The sequence below is a fragment of the Neopsephotus bourkii genome, unplaced genomic scaffold, assembly GCF_033783945.1.
Source record: "Neopsephotus bourkii isolate Nb327-2 ecotype Australia unplaced genomic scaffold, CSIRO-AGI_Nbou_v1 NB_114, whole genome shotgun sequence".
Taxonomy (NCBI): Eukaryota; Metazoa; Chordata; class Aves; order Psittaciformes; family Psittacidae; genus Neopsephotus; species Neopsephotus bourkii.
In genome coordinates, this window is record NW_026900631.1 from 831,292 (window position 1) to 852,185 (window position 20,894).

Genomic DNA, 20,894 nt, shown 5'->3' on the forward strand with positions numbered 1-20,894 from the left:
AAATAAGAGGAAAAGAACAATTCATGTATCAGAATAAGATCAATATATTACAGAGTAGTATTTATCAATAAATGCAAATATTTGTTTTTAAATACTTCATCTTTTTCTTTCTTGCAGAATAAAAGAAACAAATCTCCCTTGAATACATTATGAAGGCTGGATATCAACTATGTTTACTCAAAGAAATATTACTGTTAAAGCAGCTAAAGAGACTGGAAAGTCAGCTAGTGAATCAGCTATTAAGATTTTCTTCTCTGGAACAACCAACTCAGTTCAGGTTTAGACTGAAATATCCAGACATTTCAGGACAGCAGTTTCAGCTGTTGACAGGTTCATGCCAACTTTTGACACTAAGAAGCATAAATCTAATTCCAAACATCATTTACCATCTTGGTGGGGTAAACACTAGAAGGGATTTAAGGTTTCAAAAGAAGATCTGTTCTGCTCACATGATGACATACTTCAAGCTATTCACTGTATCTCAGCATTCTGTACCAAAAAATTCTCTCCCTTTTATTACCAGTGCTTTCTTTAGTAATGCCACCACCAAAGGTGTTTAACACTCAAGAATCACATTGTGCATGAAAAAAATGCATGCTTTATACAGCTAAGAATATTCATGCCTGTGCAGCAATCATCATGTAAGTGCAATGCATCACATATACATAGATGCAAGTACTCAGGAACCTGAAGAGTCAATAAAAAATACTTTATACTTCGTACCACAGCTAGGTCAGAAGATTAAAAGAGCAGGATTAGATAAATAAGAATACATTACTGAAAAACACCCCATACAGAGTATTCTAAAAATGCAAGGATGCTGAGCAACAAGTGCAGCAGAACTGGGCAATGTTTGCCCATCTAACTGGGTCCCAGTGCCTGATCTGCACATTAGCAGCACTGCGCAATGCAGGAATCCTTTTTCGACAGGAGGACAGACATCAGCCAGAGCAGAGCATTCACCTAATTGCCAAACATCAGTCTTATAGCAAACACAAACACCTCTCATCAACTGCTATGCTCAGAAAAGTTCAGGACAAAGAGAAGCAGCAATCAGTTTGTTAGGGTAAACATGATTTTGTTTAGGTTGGTTTGTTTGTTGGTTTTGTGTTTAGTAATTTCACTTGCACTCCGTGAACAGAACATGAAACAATTACCAGTACATCAAGCCAAAGCTGCACAACAGAATTTAGCCTTTACCAGGAGTAAAATACAGCTTGCTTATATAAATTAGCTACCCCAGAAAATATTTTATTTTCCCAATTCATGACCTGTAACCTCAGCTGGTTCCAGCTGATGTGCCTGCAAACAGACTCACAGAGGTATCTGTTTTCCAGATTTGACATCCTTCTACATTACTGAACAAAGACTTCATTTTCCTTGTGGTGAAAACATTACTGTCAGCACAGCTGCTCTGCAATTACAATAGTCCTTCTAGTTCAACAGTACTCTGCTACCCAAGTACCCTATGCTTCTGGGTTCCTCATTTCAAAAACATCAAAACCCATCCTTTCTTAACATGCCAAATAGAAAGGCTATGCTCTTGTTGGTTACACGTTCAGAGCAAAAAGTATTAAGTCACTGAAAAGGTAAGATAAAGTTTGTGCATCACAGGATCAGCAAAGCTGGAATTGGTTATAGCCCTTTCTACGCAGAAAATAAACACAGAAAATTAAAAGGAGATGGTTTAAGCATCCATAGGCCTTGCACTCCCCCCATCTTCTGGACAAACTTGCACATTTTTTTGTATGTCTTCCTTTAGTAACTTACATTTGATAGAGTTTATCCTTTCTGTTATCAAAGCCAAAAAGACTTAGCACAAATCTCTGCCTTGCAGTGCTAACAATGTCTATTTGTCAGCATGCTGGTACTAAGGAGAAAGAAAGTCAACAGAAGCAGATGAAAATTCAGATGCAACTCCAAACCTGCTTATTCCTCTTCTGCAGCTCCATGAGAAGAGTTTTAAGTGAGACAGAGATGACACATAATGTTTGAAAAGACAAAGTGAGAACACCTCCTCAAAGCCATGCATTTATCTCTTTTTTCTTTGGGGAATGTATTTTCCATTGACTGGCTCTCAATCACACCTAACACTGAACTTTTCAAATGAGTCTAGCATAACTCCATCAAAGGGAAGTCAGAGAGGGAAACGCAAAGAAATAATTTTGAAGCCTGCCTGCCTGTCTGGCAAATAGGAAGATCAGCTGCAGAGTACTTGTGACAGATGGTGAAAGGGATCCTGCATAAACCCCGCAAAGCAGTTTTGGACAGTCCTGTGAGCAATGCAGTGTGCTGTATGCATCCTATGGAACTAAGAAATGAATGTTAGGTGGAGGCTGTGATGGGCTTTGGGAGAAAGAGTGAGATGTAGAATGCTACCTAACCACAGGGGTTAATGCAGTAGGACTCAGTAATAATATAGCTGTGCTGAGCAAGCCAGTGCCAGATAAGCACAAGGAGACGGCTGGCTTCCTACTCCCAGCAAACTATAGGGCTGAGTCAACCACTGAAAGCGGCTTGTTCAGCTAAGCAAATGGGTCCCGTCTGGAAAAGGGTGCAGCCTTCTGGAAAGCTCAACAGTGACTGCTGTAAGCCCCAGGGAGCCTGATAAAACATTCACAGGCTCCAAACCAACATGCAAGAAGGGAGGAATTTTTTTATATCAAGATTTCAATGAGATCCAGCCTTTTCCTTCCTTGCATTCTGACTTCAGAGTGCTGGCTTGGCACCTCCATCATCAGATGACAAGGGTCCTGGGGCAGGGAGGACTCAGGAGAAAAGGATGTATTATCCAGCACCATATGCACATGCAGAAGCTGGCAGATCGACAGGTATTAGGGAACAGATTTGTGAGAAAGAGGTCAACAGCATGCTGCAGTGTATTATAAGGAAATTAATACAAGAGATACTAGTAAAAAAACCCCCAACCCTTAAGACAAAAGATACTGATAAAACAAACCTTTAAGAATTATTCAAGTTCAGCTTATTGAACATTTTAGATACATCAGTAAAAAAGAAACTAAATCAGTGTTTTCTTTGTAAGCATACAAAGACATACAAAGAGCACTAGCCAACTTTTAAACAGGTGAAGATACTGTGTCCAAGTCCCGTGATATCTAAACTTGGCAGGAAGACAACTTCAGACTGAAGGCTTAGGTTGTACCTGTATTTGCTGAACTCTTTAACATGGTCTAGGATGTTTATCCAGATAGAATACTAGAAAGCATCAAAAAAAAAAAAAGGGAAAAAGAATCTCAACTAATTTCTGTTTACTTTAGATTTATTTTTCTGTCTGATTAAACACGAGAGTATAAAACAGACATTCAAATGGATTAAAACCCTAACATATTCCTTATGAATCACTACAAGATTAGTTTATATACATGCTTGCATGTTTATGCAATATATTTTAACTGAAAATGTTTCAGTGCTGACTGGTATGACTGAACTTCTGCAGCTTCAGTGTGTACATATCTGCATGCCAGCAGGTATAACTCTTTGGAGAGCATGTCTTTTCTCTAAAGTTAAAACTGGAATGAAAGTAACACATTCTATTCTTGTCTCTCCTCTGTTCCAACAGGCAAGCTACATTATTTTTGTGCTTCAGAAAATAGAGAATAAGTGATATTTACCTCATTCACATGTTTGAGACATTCACAGTGGCAAGCACAAGTATATAGAATGAAAATAACTCTAGACTGTCAACCAGCAAAATGAAAAGTAACAGCCTACCTTAAGATCACGATGAACTATGCACTTCTGATGACAGTACTGCACAGCAGATACAATCTGAAACACCAAGATAATAAGTGAAATACTTAATTTCCATCTCAGCATTTGTATATAATCTAGTATATAATTTTGGCTTCTGATATGATTCAGCAGAACACAAGATATTAATATATAAAGCCTTTAATTTTAGAAAATATTCATGTAAATTTCATTAAAGCTCAAACACTAAACCTAAAAAGTCCCTAAAAGCAGCTCTTTCTTATTAAAAAAAAGTTTAATACATATTCTTTGAGATAATAGGAGAGACATCTATTTTAAATGCAGATCTCCCAATAGCAGTAACTATAAAAAGAAATTATTCCACTCCCCCAACCCAATGGCCAGATGTACCAACTCGGATTTTATCTTCTGAAAACCTGCAGCATAGCTCTGCAATTCATCCCTAACAGAACAGCTCATTCAACATGTTCATATGTAGCTTTCACATGCATATGACAAAAGCCAAGTCTGAAACAGCAAATTAAAAGCAGTTTCTTTATATGTTAATTATATACCTTCATTCTGAAAAATTCCAAATTTTATCTCATCAAAGCTTTTCACAATAAAAATCACCAAAACCAGGGTAAAAAAAACAGATGAGAAAGCTTGTAATAACAGTATAAAAACCTGTTACAGACTACTCTTCATGGAAAATGGTATGACATGACACAGCAATACATGTCATCATATCAACATCTCTAGATAGAACATCTGTTAAATTCTAACATATTCAGAAAAGGATCACAACCCTCAAATGACTCACAACAAAAAATGGGGCTTTAGGAACATCCACTAAAAAAGAATGCAAAACAGTCTTACTAATTTTAGACAGTATGTAGGAAGCAGATACTTTTCTCTTTGGGGATTTTTTTCCACTCCAGCTTTAATAAACATTATCACAACAATGAATATTCTTTTAAACTAAAAGAAGTACTCTCACATTCATGTCTATCCAAAAATACCATAAACAGAAACAAAAGAAAGAGTGAATTTTAATTTCATACCTGCCTGAATTTTGCACGAGCCTCTTTCTCTTTCATTCTTCCATGTGCAACTAGGTAGTCAAACACTTCTCCTGAACACAACATGGACAAAACTTCAGTTCTATTGCACAGGTTTTATTTTTTACTGTCATGCACAATCAAATCATGCTTGAAAACAACATCCCACACACCTGCTTCTTGAAGGGAAAGGAAATAGAAGCAGCCAGGAAAAAATTCCCTTTGACTGTTTTCACTGAATTTCACTTTCCAGACATCAATAGTCAAGAAATATAAAAACGGAACCCTTCATACTAAGGCTTCTTCAAATGTAAAAAGAAATTTACTTAAAGAACCACTGTGAAACAAACCAGAGACTTTAAATAATAAAAACTATTCATAATGCATGTAAGACACTGAGAAATAGGTAGCTCCTTATGTGTCAGATTTGTTCTGCATATCTGTAGTGGTTTCACTTAACATTATCTATATTACTTCTGGTTTTCCCTTCCTGTTCTCTAATAAAGCTGCTCAAATGCCTTTCAGATCCTCATCTTTGCACTGTCTGTTGAGCAGCCTTTCCTAGCTGGTCACCCTATGCTTGATTCCCTTCCCACATTCAAACATTCCCATTCCGCTGCTAAGCAGCTTCTCAAGCAGGCACCCATATATCCCTCTCACTCTTGACAATCCTGCTGCTCTCCTTCCTGTGTTCCTTATTCCTGTCCCTGGACCTGCCTCTCCAAGTGCTTTGGCACATGTTTTCAAGATCATACAAGGCACCAGCGCTTGCCTAAATATAGCAGATAGAGTCAAGTTTTTGCCATATTCAGCACCAGGATATCTCTTGAAATTCCAGCAGAAGCCTCAGAACGGTGACTACCCTTCAACACAAACCTAACGGGTTACTTTAGAGAACATGATGCAAGCAAGAAAGTCTGCCCTGAGAGGTCTGTTAGGAGTGCTGTGAAGGCCAGATTAGAATAACCCATTAACCATGAAGTTCTTACATCATTCCTAGGCATGCAACCCACATGGCTTTCCATATTTCAGTTTATCCTTAAAGCAGAATTAAGAATCCACTTACCCCCACTGGCATACTCCATTACCAAATACAGTGTCTTTTCAGTTTCAATAACTTCAAATAATTTTACTGCAAGAAAAATGAATGAGAGAGAGATTGCAGCAGGGAGCAAAAGCACAGCACAAACAAAAAATTATACTCATGAAGTGAGCATAATTTATGGCCAGTGCTAACACTAAACCATGGGAAAATTTATATCCTTTAGGTTAGCATTCTTTTGAGGGGGGGAAAAGCAAAATTAATTTCTAAATCACAGTTGATAAAAAAGCATATTAATTCACAATTTTCTGAGAAGTTTATGCACACTGTACAAACAAGTTCATGCTGAAATTAGTGCTCAATTTGACACAGACATCTTTACGATCATACAAACCTTCCCTGTTTCGATAGTAAACTGCTCCCAGTTAGAAATTTGAGATTCTGACCAAGTGGGTACCAGAAATATTAGGTCTGAAAGACTTTCCTCAGATTGCAATATTAACCATTAATTTAAAACAAACACACCCAGCCACCCCACCCCCCAAAGAAAACAAAAACCAGCAGAAGCTAAGAATGCTGCAAAAGCAACAAACAATTTAAAGGATGAGAGGGAGTGCCTAGCATGTAATAACTTGTACACCTTGTCCATACCTTGTATGCAACAAGCCCTCTGGCCGATTCAGGACCATTAACTGTCTCTGGAACAAGACTGTCCAGCCCTCCTCAGCCAGAAGAATTGTCATCACAAAGTAGGGCCCTGAAGCTGTGGGGTACGTGAAAGAACTAAAGCAGAAAGGTAAAATTACATACTTTGTAATTCTAATTTTATGGAAATATTAGTCAGCAGGAGTCTCTCCTAGACTGAACTAATGGAGTTTTGCTACTTTCACTTAAAGAAATTCATGCTTTTTGGCCTCAAGAATAATTTCAACAGAGAACGGGAGCTGGGGTCCTCAACAGACCAGTGTGAGCACTCAGCATCTCCTATGTTAAGGCTTTCCTGGACTGAGCAGTTTCTCTCCTCAGAGCACCACTCTTGTTTCAAGCAGAGTAAGTAAAGGAGGTAAGACAATGAAGCACTTACTGAATGCTCACTATCCTATTATCTCAAAAAAGTTTAACAGCATAGCAGTAAAGTACATTCAAATAAAACCAAAGAGAGTAAAATGTAAACAGTACAATAGAAAAAAGTTTGCAGAAATGCAGGGCACCTACCAATATTGGGATGATTCAGTATCTTCATTATTCGTACTTCTCGAAACAACTGTCAAGGAAGCAAGACAATTTTCTTAAGAGTGTGTTTATTAGAGAAAAGTTACAAAAGATATGCAATGTTAGCTGCCAAAAAAGAGCAGCATAAATCACAGAAACTAGCAATAGCATAAAATATGGATAAATATAGCACAGTGAACTCCAGAAAACATAATCTATATCTCACGCATTATATAAAAATAACCACTACTAACTACATGTCAAAACCAGGCTAAATTTTAAGCTTTATACAAACAGACACAGGTAAGTTTTATAGCTCCTTCTGGAGTTTCAGCATTGACCAAAACCAACAGATTATTCACATAAGTTTTTGTTACCACTTTGTTCTGTTTCCTTCGGTGACTGGCCAGCTCACCTAACTACTCTAAATACATACATAAGAGTGGGTGGAAATACAAGGTATAGTTGAAACTACAGAAAAGTTGAACACGCAGATGTTGAAATGGAATTAGATACCACGAATCCTGACTTTTCCCACTCCTGCTGATCCACAGAGGTGAAACAGGCGAGTTCTTTTCTCCCAACTACCAGATTTTACAATGAGTCATAAACAGCAATGTCCCCTCTCCCCCGGCAAGGCCTGAAGGTTTATAATTGCTCAAAGTCTGCTTTAGAATCTTGAGTCACATAACTGAAAACAACAGGACAAACTTACATCCCTACCTGTACACACTTTAGGCAACAGTGAGTTGATGACTTTTTTTTAACCGGAAATGAGGTCTTAGCTCTTAAATTTCTAGCATTCATGGGTTTACTGATTAAATAAGAGGTGAAGACTAACCTAGGGGGTCAAAAGAAAGAAGGAATCCAAAATGACTACACAATTCCATTACTCTGTACATCAAGGCTTTCAATTCTGATAAGTTTGCACTGTTTCACTTCAAGTGAACAGCATAACCCTACTGTCAATTCTATTTACTGTGCTGCATGCTTAGCACTGCATTGGGATTGCAGTAGGATGTTGAAATGAACAAAAGCTCACTAGCTTCAGCGTAATGCTCAAGACGTTTTGGAGATGTCTTAGCAGTACAGACCTCCTTACAGAGCAACTTGGCTCAGTGCCGAAGTGTGTTGTTGCTGTTTTGCTTCTCTGATGTCTCAGAGGACATCCCTGCCTCCATTTTCAAAATGAGTCCCATTTGTTCAGATGCTACCTTTGCAAAAGGGTACTATGAGGCAAGCCACAGACTGGACTCCTCCTCAAAGGGCTGCACTTCACAGCTTCTATTTTATGATGGCTGAGGCTACAAGTTAAGAGAAATTGAAATTCTTTTGCTTAGACAAACCTCTTTAGTCATAACATTTGTAAAAATTCTGCATTTATTCTACAGAGAAACATCTTGAAATTCAGCTTCTGATCAGTATTACTGAAGTTCTATATTGACATTATTTAAGTATTTCAAGCTAGTTACAATCCACTTGCTTTACAGTTGCCATTAAAACAATTTTAGAAGGAAGCAAGGACTATAAAAACATTTCTCTGACAACATGATCAGTATGATGCAGTTTGCTTGTGTTCAAAATGTAACACATGGGTACGTAATACTATGAATTAAAATACTTTAGCAAATATTCTTGTTTCCTCATGAAGTCAGTTGTTCCCATGAAAATACATCCTACCAGACTGTTCTTTGTGCGCTCTTTGGGTTTTGAATTTGCTGCACAAGAACACATTTCCCAGCTAAATCAGTATCAGTTAGTCAGAAGCTAACGAACCTAAACCAAGCAAGGGTACAGCTTCAGAAGAGCCTCTAAGCAGGTACATGGAAAACCACAATTCCTGCCAGAATGTCGAAAGATATTTCATAACTTAACAGTATTAATGCTGGTATAAAAGTTACATCAATGAAAACATGCCTTCATAAGGTGAATTAAAATACAGACTGCTATAAATAAAATAATTTCCAATCTAGAAAAAAGGTCAAATAAATAATTTTGCATGTAATGGGAAGCACACAGTAATTGCAAAAATGGAAGTGGGATGGGAATTGTTCTATTCAATACTGTTACAGGATTTCAAAGTTGATTAATTGGTTTAAGATTGGAAATTATTTCAGTGGCACGAATTCTGTTCCACATGGTATGTAATTTTTATTTTTTATTTTATTTTATTTTTTTTACATGAAGGAAAAAGCCTACTAGGAAAAGGACAAAAAGTCTATTTTCCTCAAGACCTCTAGCCTCATGCAGATACTTTGTTATATGAAATGAAATACCTAGTTGCCCTGGTTCTGAATAAAAGACATCACTAAGATACAAAGTGTGGGCTTAGGTTTATCCATATTCACACCAGTACATTTTTTAACATCTTGTATTATGTATCCTGTTGAATGGGCATTTTTCAGAAAACTAAAGTGTTTGTTCATATGCAAGCAGTATATAGTCCAGGTATGAGCCACCACGAGTAGATCACAGGGAGTCGTTAGTCACAACCTTTTGAAAGAAAGCAGGTATTCCAAGACAAATTCTAGATGAACTCAAAGTCACTAGGACAAATTGGGTATTTTCTTGCTGATTAGTGGCTCTGTGGTGGGCTTCTTAGTTTGTTTGGGGATTTTGACTTAAAGGCATTTTTAATCTTGGTTGAAATGCATTTGCATGCTTAGGGCAAGAACTGGGCAAGGCTGAAGCAGATTAAGTTATCTTAGGTGATGCTCATCCATGCAAATCGTGTCAAGCATAGGATGAAGGGAAATTAGCCGGTTTATTTTACAGTCAGGATGGCAAGAGCCTCCCTGCAAACACAAAAGCAGGGAAAAAGAGAAATTCAGCAGAGTAAGAACAGAAAGAATAGTTGAAATCTTGCAACCCACCTCCAGGTACCTGCTCACTAAATGGCTTGCTCTGAGAAGATTAAAAACTTTAAGTGGCTGTATTCCCTGGAAAACCTCTCTCCCAACTGCCTGCCCACTACTGAAACTACAGCACACAAGGCTATCTTCTTCATGGGGAGATCCATATTACTCTGAGAGTTTGTACTCTGCAGTTTTTATCAGCTTCTGACAAGTTTCAGCAGTTATATACCCGGAAGCTGGTGTTTTCAGACCTTTTTCAGAAGTAACTCAGGTGTAGGCATCTTGCAAATTAGGCAGATGTAACTTATGTATTCCAATATACTGTGATGTAACTAAGTCAAGCAGCTTTGTTAAAGCTGCTTGGTATGACAGATATTTCCAACCAAGGAAGAAAGAAATTGTTTGAAAGGCTGAAAAGTAAAATAATGGAATAGCACTGCATAAACAAGCCCCATTATACCCTATGTAGTTGATGGACCATGTGGTCCAAGGGGATGTGTAAGGGTCTCTCAAAGAAGAAAGAGCAGAGACCCTTTTTTCAATACAGATGTTCAAAATAGAGTGGGATGGAAATGGGGCAAATGAACTGTGCTCTGGAGTCTTGGTGTATATTCAGGATTTTACTTGGTCCAGTGTAAATGTGCATTCATACAAATTAAGAAGATGCCAATGCTCCTTTTCTCTCATAAGCAGAATTAAAATATAGACCACTATAAATATATGAGAGAAACAATCTAGAAAATCTCTGACATATGGGTAACACTTGAATAAAAGCATTAACAGTATTCCAGTATTTCAGTACAGTGTTTTTACATTCAGATTTTGCATTCTGTGAAGCACTACTCTGGGATAAATCCCAGCCCTCCCCTTTCCCTTTGCAGAAGCATGTTGGTCATTAACACCATTTATGTCAATAACTATGTATTTAACAAATAGAGATACCTTTAAACAATAGCCACTACACCCTTCAGTAACACCCAGGATACCTCTATATGCAAAAGAATAGATGTATTAAAGCAACAAGACCATAGTTCTTTCCTACAAAGCCAAGTTTGTTCATTTTATAGAAACCTAACCAGATCAGAGAGCTCAGTTCTGCTTTCATGATGAGGCAAGCTGCAGGATTATCCAAGAATATAATTCAGGTTTCATGCACACCTCTACTTTCTTGAGCAGCAGGGTCCTGCTCTCTCAGAAGGTGTAAGAGCTCCCTGACTTCCTGCCCCATAATCTACCCCACATCTATAGGGCTGCTCTTCATTCTTAACAAAATGCTACCATTCAGAAAAGCTCCTGGACAAGCATCTCCTTATTGTAAAAGGGTTGTAGAGTCAATAGCTTCACTCATAATAGAGAACAGCCAGCACCATACTCAATTCGTAGAACTTGTACTTATGGAAAAGGCACAATGCTTGAAAATTTGAATCCTGCTTTTCCAGTTTCATTTTTCAGGGCAAGCTGCAGCAAGTACAAAGATCTTCCATTGCTAACACTTCTACTTGCTGTCAGGCTGACATCTACATTGAAGATGTACTATTTTAAGACACTACACTCAAATGAAAAAAACCCTTCGGTTAACCAAGGCTTTTTCTTGCTTCGAAAGATGTGTTGGAATGCTTCGCTAGTTTCTAGATCATTACTGAGAACAGATGTTGTAAAAAAGCATAGCTTCCAGTAGGTAATGTACTGACATTGTTTCCCATCTTCTGTTGTTAAGGAAAGAACGAACCTAAGTTTGAGGCTTTAGATCTGTTTAAATAATAAAAAGAAGCGTGCTGACCCTTAAAAAAGGAAAATCTGAACTGCCATTTGCTAATCAAGCCTATTAAGAAGAAAAAAAAAGCCCCTTCTGCTCCATTAGCAGTCTGCAGAAGAGCAACAGAAGGCTATTTCAGAAACCTCCCTAAGCTGAGCCAGTACAAGATGTAGCAGACATGCAGAAAATAGAACAGCCATTTTTATATAAACTCTAGTTATGATGAACCCCAAATACTTAAATTTGGAAACAAATTGCAATTATGACAGTGGAAAAGCTAAGTCAGTACAATATGTTACTATCAAGAAAGCAAGTTCATAAAAAAGCCAGCTCTGTCTTTTAAACAGGTGCTAACCCAGTAAGATGGGAACCACATACTGAACAAATTGAAAACAAAAGGCAGTGCCTTTAATTCAACATTACCTATTTAAGAAGGTAGAGGTTCTGAAGCAAGAAGTAACTTCAGACTAACATACTGCAGGCACAAGGATGTGGAATTAAAAATTCACAAGGTCAGCTTACTTGTGCAATCATCTCCTAACATTTAATGGTTTAAATTAGAGTAACTGTATCTGTGAAGTACCCTGTCCATATGTGCTAGTTTTGGCTGGGATAGTTAGCTTTCGTCACAGTAGCTGGCACTGTGCTGTGTTTTGGATTTGTGCTGAAAACAGTGTTGATAACACAGGGATGTTTTAGCTGCTTCTGAGCAGTGCTTACACAGAATCAAAGGCTGATTCTGCCTCTCACACCACCCCACCAGCGAGTGGGCTGGAGGTGAACAAGGAGCTGGAAGGGACACAGCCGGGACAGCTGACCCCAACTGACCCAAAGGATATCCTAGACCATATGGCATCATTCTCAGCATATAAAGCTGGGGGAAGAAAAAGGAAGGGAGGACATTTAGAGTGACGGTGTCTGGTTTCCCAAGTAACCATGAAGCATGATACAGCCCTGCTTTCCTGGAGTTGGCCCAATACCTGCCTGCCAATATGAAATATTGAATGAATTCCTTGTTTTGCTTTGTTTTTTTACCTACTAAACTCTCTTTATCTCAACCCAAGAGTTCCCACTTTTACTCTTCTGATTCTCTCCCCCCATCCTGCTGGAGGGAGTGAGTGAGCAGCTGCAAGGTGCTTAATTGTCATCTGGGGCTAAACCATGACATCATCGTATATGCCATAAAGAACACTGGAGAATGGCTAAGAACAAACTGAATATTTGCTTTGCTTTCATACTCATGACTAACTACAGACCTAGCTTGTATAATACTGTCAGCAACTTAAGCATGTGCTTAAATATTTGCTTACAAAACAGAATGGTGCATGAGAAGCTACGATGCCCCACATCATTTTACTTAATTACGTCAGTAGCAATTACTTGCTCTTGCTATCCTTTGTACTACAGCAAAAGGAAAGGAGACGGTTTTGTGAATAACCCTGTGCCCAAGATAATGCCATATTTGTCTTATTTAATTTATAATAATCAATAGTGATTGAAGGCCTGAAACAGAAGTAAATCTAACCATGCTGATGAACCACCCTCCCACCCTTATTTGCTTTAAAAAACAACAGTTGCTTGAGTGACTGTGCAAAAAACTGTGCTTAAGCTTACTTAAAAGCTTTCAGGGAATCAATACTAACTCAAAATTCTCAGAAAACTGCAAAGCTGAAGACATTTAGGGCTTCAAAACAAAACCTACTTTTTTTTTTCTACAATCAATTTCAATCAAGATGCTACAAAGGAAAACTTCACACTTTCCAGTGTAAACAGAAGATGGGATAAATATTTTTAGAAGTTACTGAAGAATGGAATTCTGGTTAAATCACTAAATTTAACTTAGTTCTGCTATAAGCTGCTTCTAACTGTACCTAAAAATGTTTCTCTTGCTATCAGCTTCCCACTCAACAACCAAATAACAGCAGCAATATCCTACCACGAAAGTAGTCTGTGTAGTGCGACAGCATCTTTTATAGGCTATGAAAGTTTCATTTATACCTGGAATGATTTATTATTGAATATTATTGTGTGACATACAACTTACTTGTCATTACAGCAATTATCCCAGAAGTAAGTTTTTCATGCTTAGTTTTCCAGAACATTTTAGCATTTTTACCCTCTCATTGCTCAACAATGAGACAAACTCACACAGCTCTCCCAGTGTAAATACCAATCGAGGCAGGAAGCAAGCTATGTGAGCAGCACATGATTTCCCCAATATGCTCTGTCATGTACTGCTTCTGTGGGTTCCTCTTCACTAGCTCAAATATTAGCAACCCAAAGCACACAGAAAACCCCATGGTTTTGTTAAAACACTTATCATAATGGTTATGAAGGACTTCTGAATTTCTGTCTACAGGCACAAACAAGCAAGAATGGTCTGACACTATATTACAGAAAAAAAACAAAGAAAAACTCTTTTACAGCATTATGTCTTGATTTATTAGGTAGACAAACTACTTGTGTACCTAATTAGATACAAATTTTACTGTCAGCAAAGAATAAAGCTGAAGGAGGAAAGAAGAGAAAAGAAGCAATGCTTAGATAGGAAACACACAGAGTAACTGCCCTTAGACAACTTGCCCATGCACTTTAGAGCAAAGACTGTCTCCCAAGGTCATATGTACACAAAGATGTTTGTTTAGCAAGATAAATGGACCAAATAGTTTTTTTAAATACACAAAAGACCACAGTTCAACTGTTCACAGAATTTCAGATGTCATGGTATATTCTTACCTTTTGCAGACTAGTAGGATTTAGCTGGGTTTTATCTATTATTTTCACAGCAACCTTGGGGAAAATAACAAAATAAAAAAAAAATAATTATTAAACTCAGAAAAATGTTTGCACAAAAATATATTGCGCCTTTGCAAGCAAAATCATAGATACACCTGCTAAGACATGCATATATGTCTGCTTTTATGCATTACATCAAGCAAAATCGCCTCACCTATGAGGATTTATCAGCAGGAGCTCAGAACTTTGCCACAAGATGGTAGTACCAAGGAATCAGTGTTATACTTCTGTCAGTGTTTGGACAAAACAATGTTATCTTGTCCAGTGCAAAACCAGGTCCTCCAAACACAAGATCTGTCTATCAATATATTTCAGTAACAAAGACTGATCTATCTATCTACCTATCTATCAATAGATTTATCAATACAAATGCAATCTATCAACAGATTTCTCTTTGGTTTTGGTTTGGGGTTGAACAGACCCCCTCCCAACCCCAAAATACCCCATGAAGCATAAGCTTTTTGATCTCTTCACCAAGAAGTTACATTTTACAAAGAGGGGTGAAAGATTAGAGGGAGAAGACTTGGACCCCTCAGGTACTGAAACAGTCTCTCTGCATCTTCCTTTATGATGGTGAAAAAAAAAAAGAAAAGCTTTTTCTATTCAGAAGAGAAAGGTAGAAGAACAGCAGAAATACCCATAAAGATTGCCAAAGAGAATATAAAACACAAGTTTAACCTTTTTTTCTTGAAAGGCTTACCTCTCTTCCAGTAAGCACATGCCTGGCCAGTTTCACTTTGGCAAAATTTCCTTTTCCTATTGTTTTCAGTAAGCGATAATTTCCAATGTGAGGATGCTCTTCATTGGTAGATGTAATGGAGTTTCGACACCTGGGGATGTTCTGCCTGCTACTTGACTTGATAGGCTGGACGTGTGGTTCAGTGTATCCATCCAGAGACGTATGCTGAAAGGCAGATAAAATAGTTTGGAATTCAGCCACTTGGATTTTAGACAGTTGCAGCAAAATAGACTAAAAGCACAGAAAGGTGTAGAGGGGAGTAATTTATTTACTTTTACAATAGATATATGATAGCTTTTGATGCAGCCTAAGCAGAACGTGCTGTCTTTGGAAAATATCTCAGGAAAAGCCTACAGACAGATTTTCACCAGCCCCCAAAATAAAACTAGAGACACCTAGGTAGTAATCAAAAAACCATTACAGACTTTAATATGAAACTGTGCCAAACTACACATTACACTAGTATATTACAAACTTGACTAATCCTAACCAAATTTAGTCTTTTCAAAACAAACTATAAATATTTGTACTTTGGCATATTTGGAAATAAGATTTCACCCGATTATTTTATTCTTAACTTTCTCCAAATAACATTATGAGAAAAGTATTTATTCAAGTAAGCTTTGCTCCCAAACCTGTCTGCATCTTTCTGTAAGGCAGAGAAGTTCTCATTCAAATACTGAACACTCTGCACCTTTAGTTAAAAATAATAATCCATTCTCAAAAACCTCCATGATACCTCATAAATACAATTTTAAATCTTAAAGTCTGAAGAACTAGAAGGATGTTATTTTTAACGCATACCAACACATCATCCCACATTAAGTATTAGTCACTGAAATCTGCAGAGCTTCTGTACCCTTTAACTTCCAAGTATGTAAGGGGCAACATACAGATGGGGCTTGGAAGTGTTCCAAGGAGAAACCAAAGTACCAGAAAGTGTCAAAGGGGTGTTAAGTGTTTCAGTATTTCAAACTGCTTTCTAACTCACTGGGTACAAATGTAACAGGTAAAATTCAGCCCCTGCTCAGGTAAGGATTTTAAGGCAGGCAAATACTGTAAGCAGAAACAATGTCTTTGCAGACCAGTTTTTAGGTTTCAAAAACATACCTTTAGGTTTCAACAGCAGAAAGGCATGCTTACTCCTAGTTCACCCAGCTCCTGCTAAGCATACAGCATCAACATAACTCAAAAGACACCTCAATATTTTCCCATTTTTCACTGCTTCAGTCAGAAAGTGGGAACCTGTATCTTCGTATCTGTATCTTTAGAGCTCTAAGACTTTCTTTACAGACTAAATGTTTCTAGATCTTTGACATCAAGCTGAAAGCAGAGTCAGAAGGCAGTGGGAGGCTTTACTTGGTTTCTCCCAATACCAAATCTAATGTGGGTCTATGCTGATTCCACCCATCATTCCTTATGCAAATAATCGTGTTCTTCTACAAGTAAAATGTAAAGACTGCTTCTAGCTCCAGAGTGTTTTTATTATACACTAAAGTCAATCCCCTCCTGTAAACACCATGGCTCACAGATAATTCCACTTGGCTCAGGAGGACTATTTCAGGACATAAGCACTAGCAGAATTGGGAAAACTAGCAAACAGCTGCCACAGAACCGGAAAAAACAAGGAGTACACCACAACCAGAATGTTCTTCCCAAATGTAGCACAGCTCTACTTACATCACCTAAAGCATTATTAATTATTCACTACAGCCAGGAGAATGGTCCTAAAGATAATTCTCTGTTTGTCTTTTCATTACCAGAGTCTCTCTGCAAAATACTACTTTATCCCAGTGTTAAAGCAAGCTACCCCAGAACCAAGCAAGTCAGGCATGCTTAGGTTCTGTGTATCAGACAAATTTATTCAACCATAAAGTAACACACTAGCAGTAACATTTATCCTTTAGAAGCACATAATTAAAATACTTTTTCTGGTCTTGGAAAGAGAGAATCAGAAGGACAGAGCCAGGCAAAGAGGCTTTGAAATATTACTTCAACATTAGTCCTACATGTGATAAACCACAGCCCAAAAAAATCTTGCCTAAGAAATTTACGTGAGATTTAAATTAGACATTAAGAAGAAGTTCTCCACTATGAGGGTGCTGAGGTGCTGGCACAGGGTGCCCAGAGAAGCTGGGGCTGCCCCATCCCTGGTAGTGTTCAAGGCCAGGCTGGATGGGGGTTGGAGCAACCTGCTCTAGTAGAAGGTGTCCCAGCCCATGGCAAGGGGTTGGAACTGGATGAGCTTTAAGGTCCCTCCCAACCCAAACCAGTCTGTGACCCTACAACCCCCACCAGATCAGTATTTATATGGTGCCAATAATGAGTATTACAGTTGTACCTAGAACCCTGTCCAGAGCTACAGTACTATGCTAAACAAGCAAGTTTTGGAAATCTTTGAGCCTGTTTTGCACTCAATTAGGTTTTCACTACTTGAATTACAATGCCTACCAGAAGCATTAGAAACCCCAAAATCAACTACCAATTTCATATGCTTCACAGGATTAGCATACTTCCACCTCAAAGGAATCTTTTAGATAAACAGTTGAATAGCCAAGCAAAACCAATGCCACAGGCAAAGCGTACGGTGGCTTCACAGGAATGCAGATTTAACAAGGAAAGCAGCTATAGCTATTGTTATTGAAAGCATAAATGACAATATAATGCAGAAACAAATCTGAAGTGTGTGTTTGTGGGAAAAGTAACCAAGTTCATGGTCATGATGACTTTGGCCTTCCTTTGACAGAAAAACTAAGCCCCTTGGACGGTTTCTTAACTCTTAGGTTATCTTCAGAGTCAACCATTCTCCCCAGCTATGCCCAAGGATGACAGAAAACATGCATAAAAAAAGGTCAAGTTTCTTAGTTTATATACATGTATATGGCTCACAAACTTCTGAATTTGAACAGAACTGCATGAAATTCAAATTATTCTTCCTAAGTCTTGCAATCGGCTTTCTTTTGCACATCAACAGCTTGCTATTGTTGGAAAGTACAGAAGAATTTCAACTAGAAGCTCAGCAACTTCTAGAAATAAGCATTCAACAACATCAAAACATATCAAGGTTAAGATGTTGGAAAACAACGGTCGGTCAAATAATGGTATCTCTGAGATGATTTCCAAACAATGCTAAAGCTGAATTCCACAGAAGCACGTAATATCCACATTGTCTAGAAAGACAGACTACATAGTTTAAAGATCTTTCTGGTCCGTTACAATAGGTCCATTCATTATGCATCAGCTACTATGTGGCTATTTGATTATGCCATTGCAGAAGAACAATCTCTAAAATCTGAGAAGTTTTACAAGGTGCTGGAAAAAAGCAGGCTGTAAAAACCAGTACTCTCCCTGGAGCTCACTGTCATCTCAAACAATTCCAGCTAAGCACATGGGATTTTAGTCAGGGGTTCTGGTATTTCTCTATCTTTTTTTTAGTGGAAAACACTACCTTACTAGTACATCATATACACCATTGCTGTATGTTCAGTTTATGTCAGTGTTAAAATATCTGGAAATCAGTACAAAAAATTATATGTTTCTTAATATAAAATGTGATTTTAAACAACAAAGGTGCAGCAGTAACAAATGTTTAGAGTTGAAAGGGTATATTAGAACAGCCACTTAGTATTCTGCATATTAATCAGGTATTTAATAAAAACGAATACAACAGGGAAAACCCACACAAAACAGAATCTACCACTTTTTCCTGACACCTCAGAAAAGTAACTTTAGCATTCAACTTAAGATTGCTATTGAAAAGAGCTCAATTAACACTTATTATGCCTAACTAGGTTTGTTTCTGACACATTCCATTAGAGTTATAGGAAAGCCAAAGGTACTAAAATTGCAAGAGTTAACTTGATCCACTGCTTCCCCAAGGCTCAAAGCTATCATTTTCCATGTTTACCTAAGGCAGCTTTGCAAAAGCAAGATGACCCGATGCCCAGTCACATTACCTCTGAGGAAGCACCAAAGAACTAACCCCACCAAGTAGATACAAAGTATGTACTCCATTACTCTGCTTATTCAGCATCCTTTAGCCGCTCAGCTTGCCACTGGAGTAGTATTCTCAGATTATACGCTATAATTAAACTTACATCAACAAATATATAAACTGCTCTTACAGCTTATTCTTAAAATGCCCCCAAAATTATTCTGGCCACCAAACCACAGTCCTTCTCAATCAAGTAAAACTGACGGCCTCTATAGTCTTTCTGAGTAATAGGTAACTTCCACACATTGATCTGCCTGCAAATACACCACACTTGATTAAACAAACATCTTTGTCCTGAATTTTCCCCTTCTTGAATTACTGCAAGGCAAATTCCTAGGTATAGTCAGTCCATGGAAGCAAAGTATGCACACACAGTGCTAGAAAAGGCACATCACCATACTTCCTCTATTATCTCCTGTTCTGAACTTAAATGTCTTCCAGGCAATTTTTATATTCATAACTCCCAACATTTTCAAGCATGTGCAATACACACACGCATTTGTAACAGCTGTCATAATCTTCAAGGTAATCAAAATAGCTATGCCAGACAGAGGGAGTCTGACAGCTTTAGAAGACTGTCTAAACAGCTCTCATCTGCAATGGCTTTGATTCAGAATTCAGGGGAAGGAAAGGGGAGAAAGAGAAGTAAAGTCCTGGATGTTTTCATGTTTAAACTGCTTGCTCTCTGCAACTGATTGCTTCCTTCTTCTAGCAAGCCACCACAAGCAAGTCTTTTGCTAACGTAACAATCAAACTAAAAGTAAACTAGAAGAAAGATCTTGGTAAACCTCAACGTAGAAACTAACAGAAACATTTGTGTCAGCTTGTTCTACATCATACATCAAGAGCACTCAGAGGTCCAGATTTACAGGGTATGAAACGCGGTGCAAGTCTGAACTGCACAAGATGACAGTACCTGATCTATCAGCCTGTACAGAAGGGGATTCACCCCTCTTCCAGGTAAACCTCCCATCTGCACAAAACTACAGCTCATTCTGGCCACATGTACTTGTTGCATCATACTACAATTACCAAAGCACCTCTGATCTCAATCAGAACATTAATAGAGCATTATCTACCCTGATTTTTTGTATCTCAGACATATGAAAAAGTGCGGGGGGGGGGGAGGGGCGGACGACAATTAAGACTGAATGCATGCACTCTGATTCTTTTAACTGTTGATAAGAAATTATGAAACGTATACTAGATTGGAAAAGCATGGGAGAAACTTTGTCATTCGGCAAAATAAATCCCAAACCCAAAGCAATCAACCTACTCCACTGCAACAGGATTATACGCAGGACTCTGCTCAGAAAAACCCAAGAAACACACACACAGGGAGGGGAAGAAAAAAAAAGTATATATAGATTTTTAAATCAGATACCAAGGTCAATAAATGGCAGAGACAGAAGAGAATCGGACAATACTGGGACATTTGTCTGGAACTTGTAGCCACAGTTTGAGCCTGCTCACAGAGGCTTTCCAAAAGTGCAAAAAACCCCACATACACGTGCATCTTTCAGTTTATATCAGATTCACATAATATGTGGGAATTCCAGCCAAGGCCTTTTAAAAGAGCTTGAAGATGTCAGCAATAAGAAACAATGATTTTGAATACAGCTGACCCCAGTCAAGCATACGGGAACATTTCATTAACTGATCCTATAACTCTGAAAGCCATTATATAAAACTTAAAAAATCCAAACTCTAAGCATGGAGTTCAATAAA

At 38.0% G+C, this 20,894-nt stretch overlaps 1 protein-coding gene across 10 annotated transcripts in view; it reads right to left on the reverse strand.

Moving 5' to 3' along the window:
- Nucleotides 1-20,894, reverse strand: part of MARK1 (microtubule affinity regulating kinase 1) — a 58,332-nt gene that overhangs the window by 20,530 nt on the left and 16,908 nt on the right. For 8 of the 10 annotated variants that reach the window (XM_061365219.1, XM_061365203.1, XM_061365197.1 and 5 more), the window contains exons 2-7: nt 15,134-15,337; nt 14,374-14,427; nt 7,030-7,078; nt 5,839-5,904; nt 4,776-4,846; nt 3,733-3,789 (exon numbers count right to left, since the gene is read on the reverse strand). In XM_061365219.1, the coding sequence (XP_061221203.1) occupies nt 3,733-3,789; nt 4,776-4,846; nt 5,839-5,904; nt 7,030-7,078; nt 14,374-14,427; nt 15,134-15,337 (501 nt within the window). Of the gene's footprint in view, nt 1-3,732; nt 3,790-4,775; nt 4,847-5,838; nt 5,905-6,465; nt 6,598-7,029; nt 7,079-14,373; nt 14,428-15,133; nt 15,338-20,894 lie in introns of those variants that run through there. The other 2 variants (XR_009727216.1, XM_061365249.1) reach the window with 2 other exon arrangements.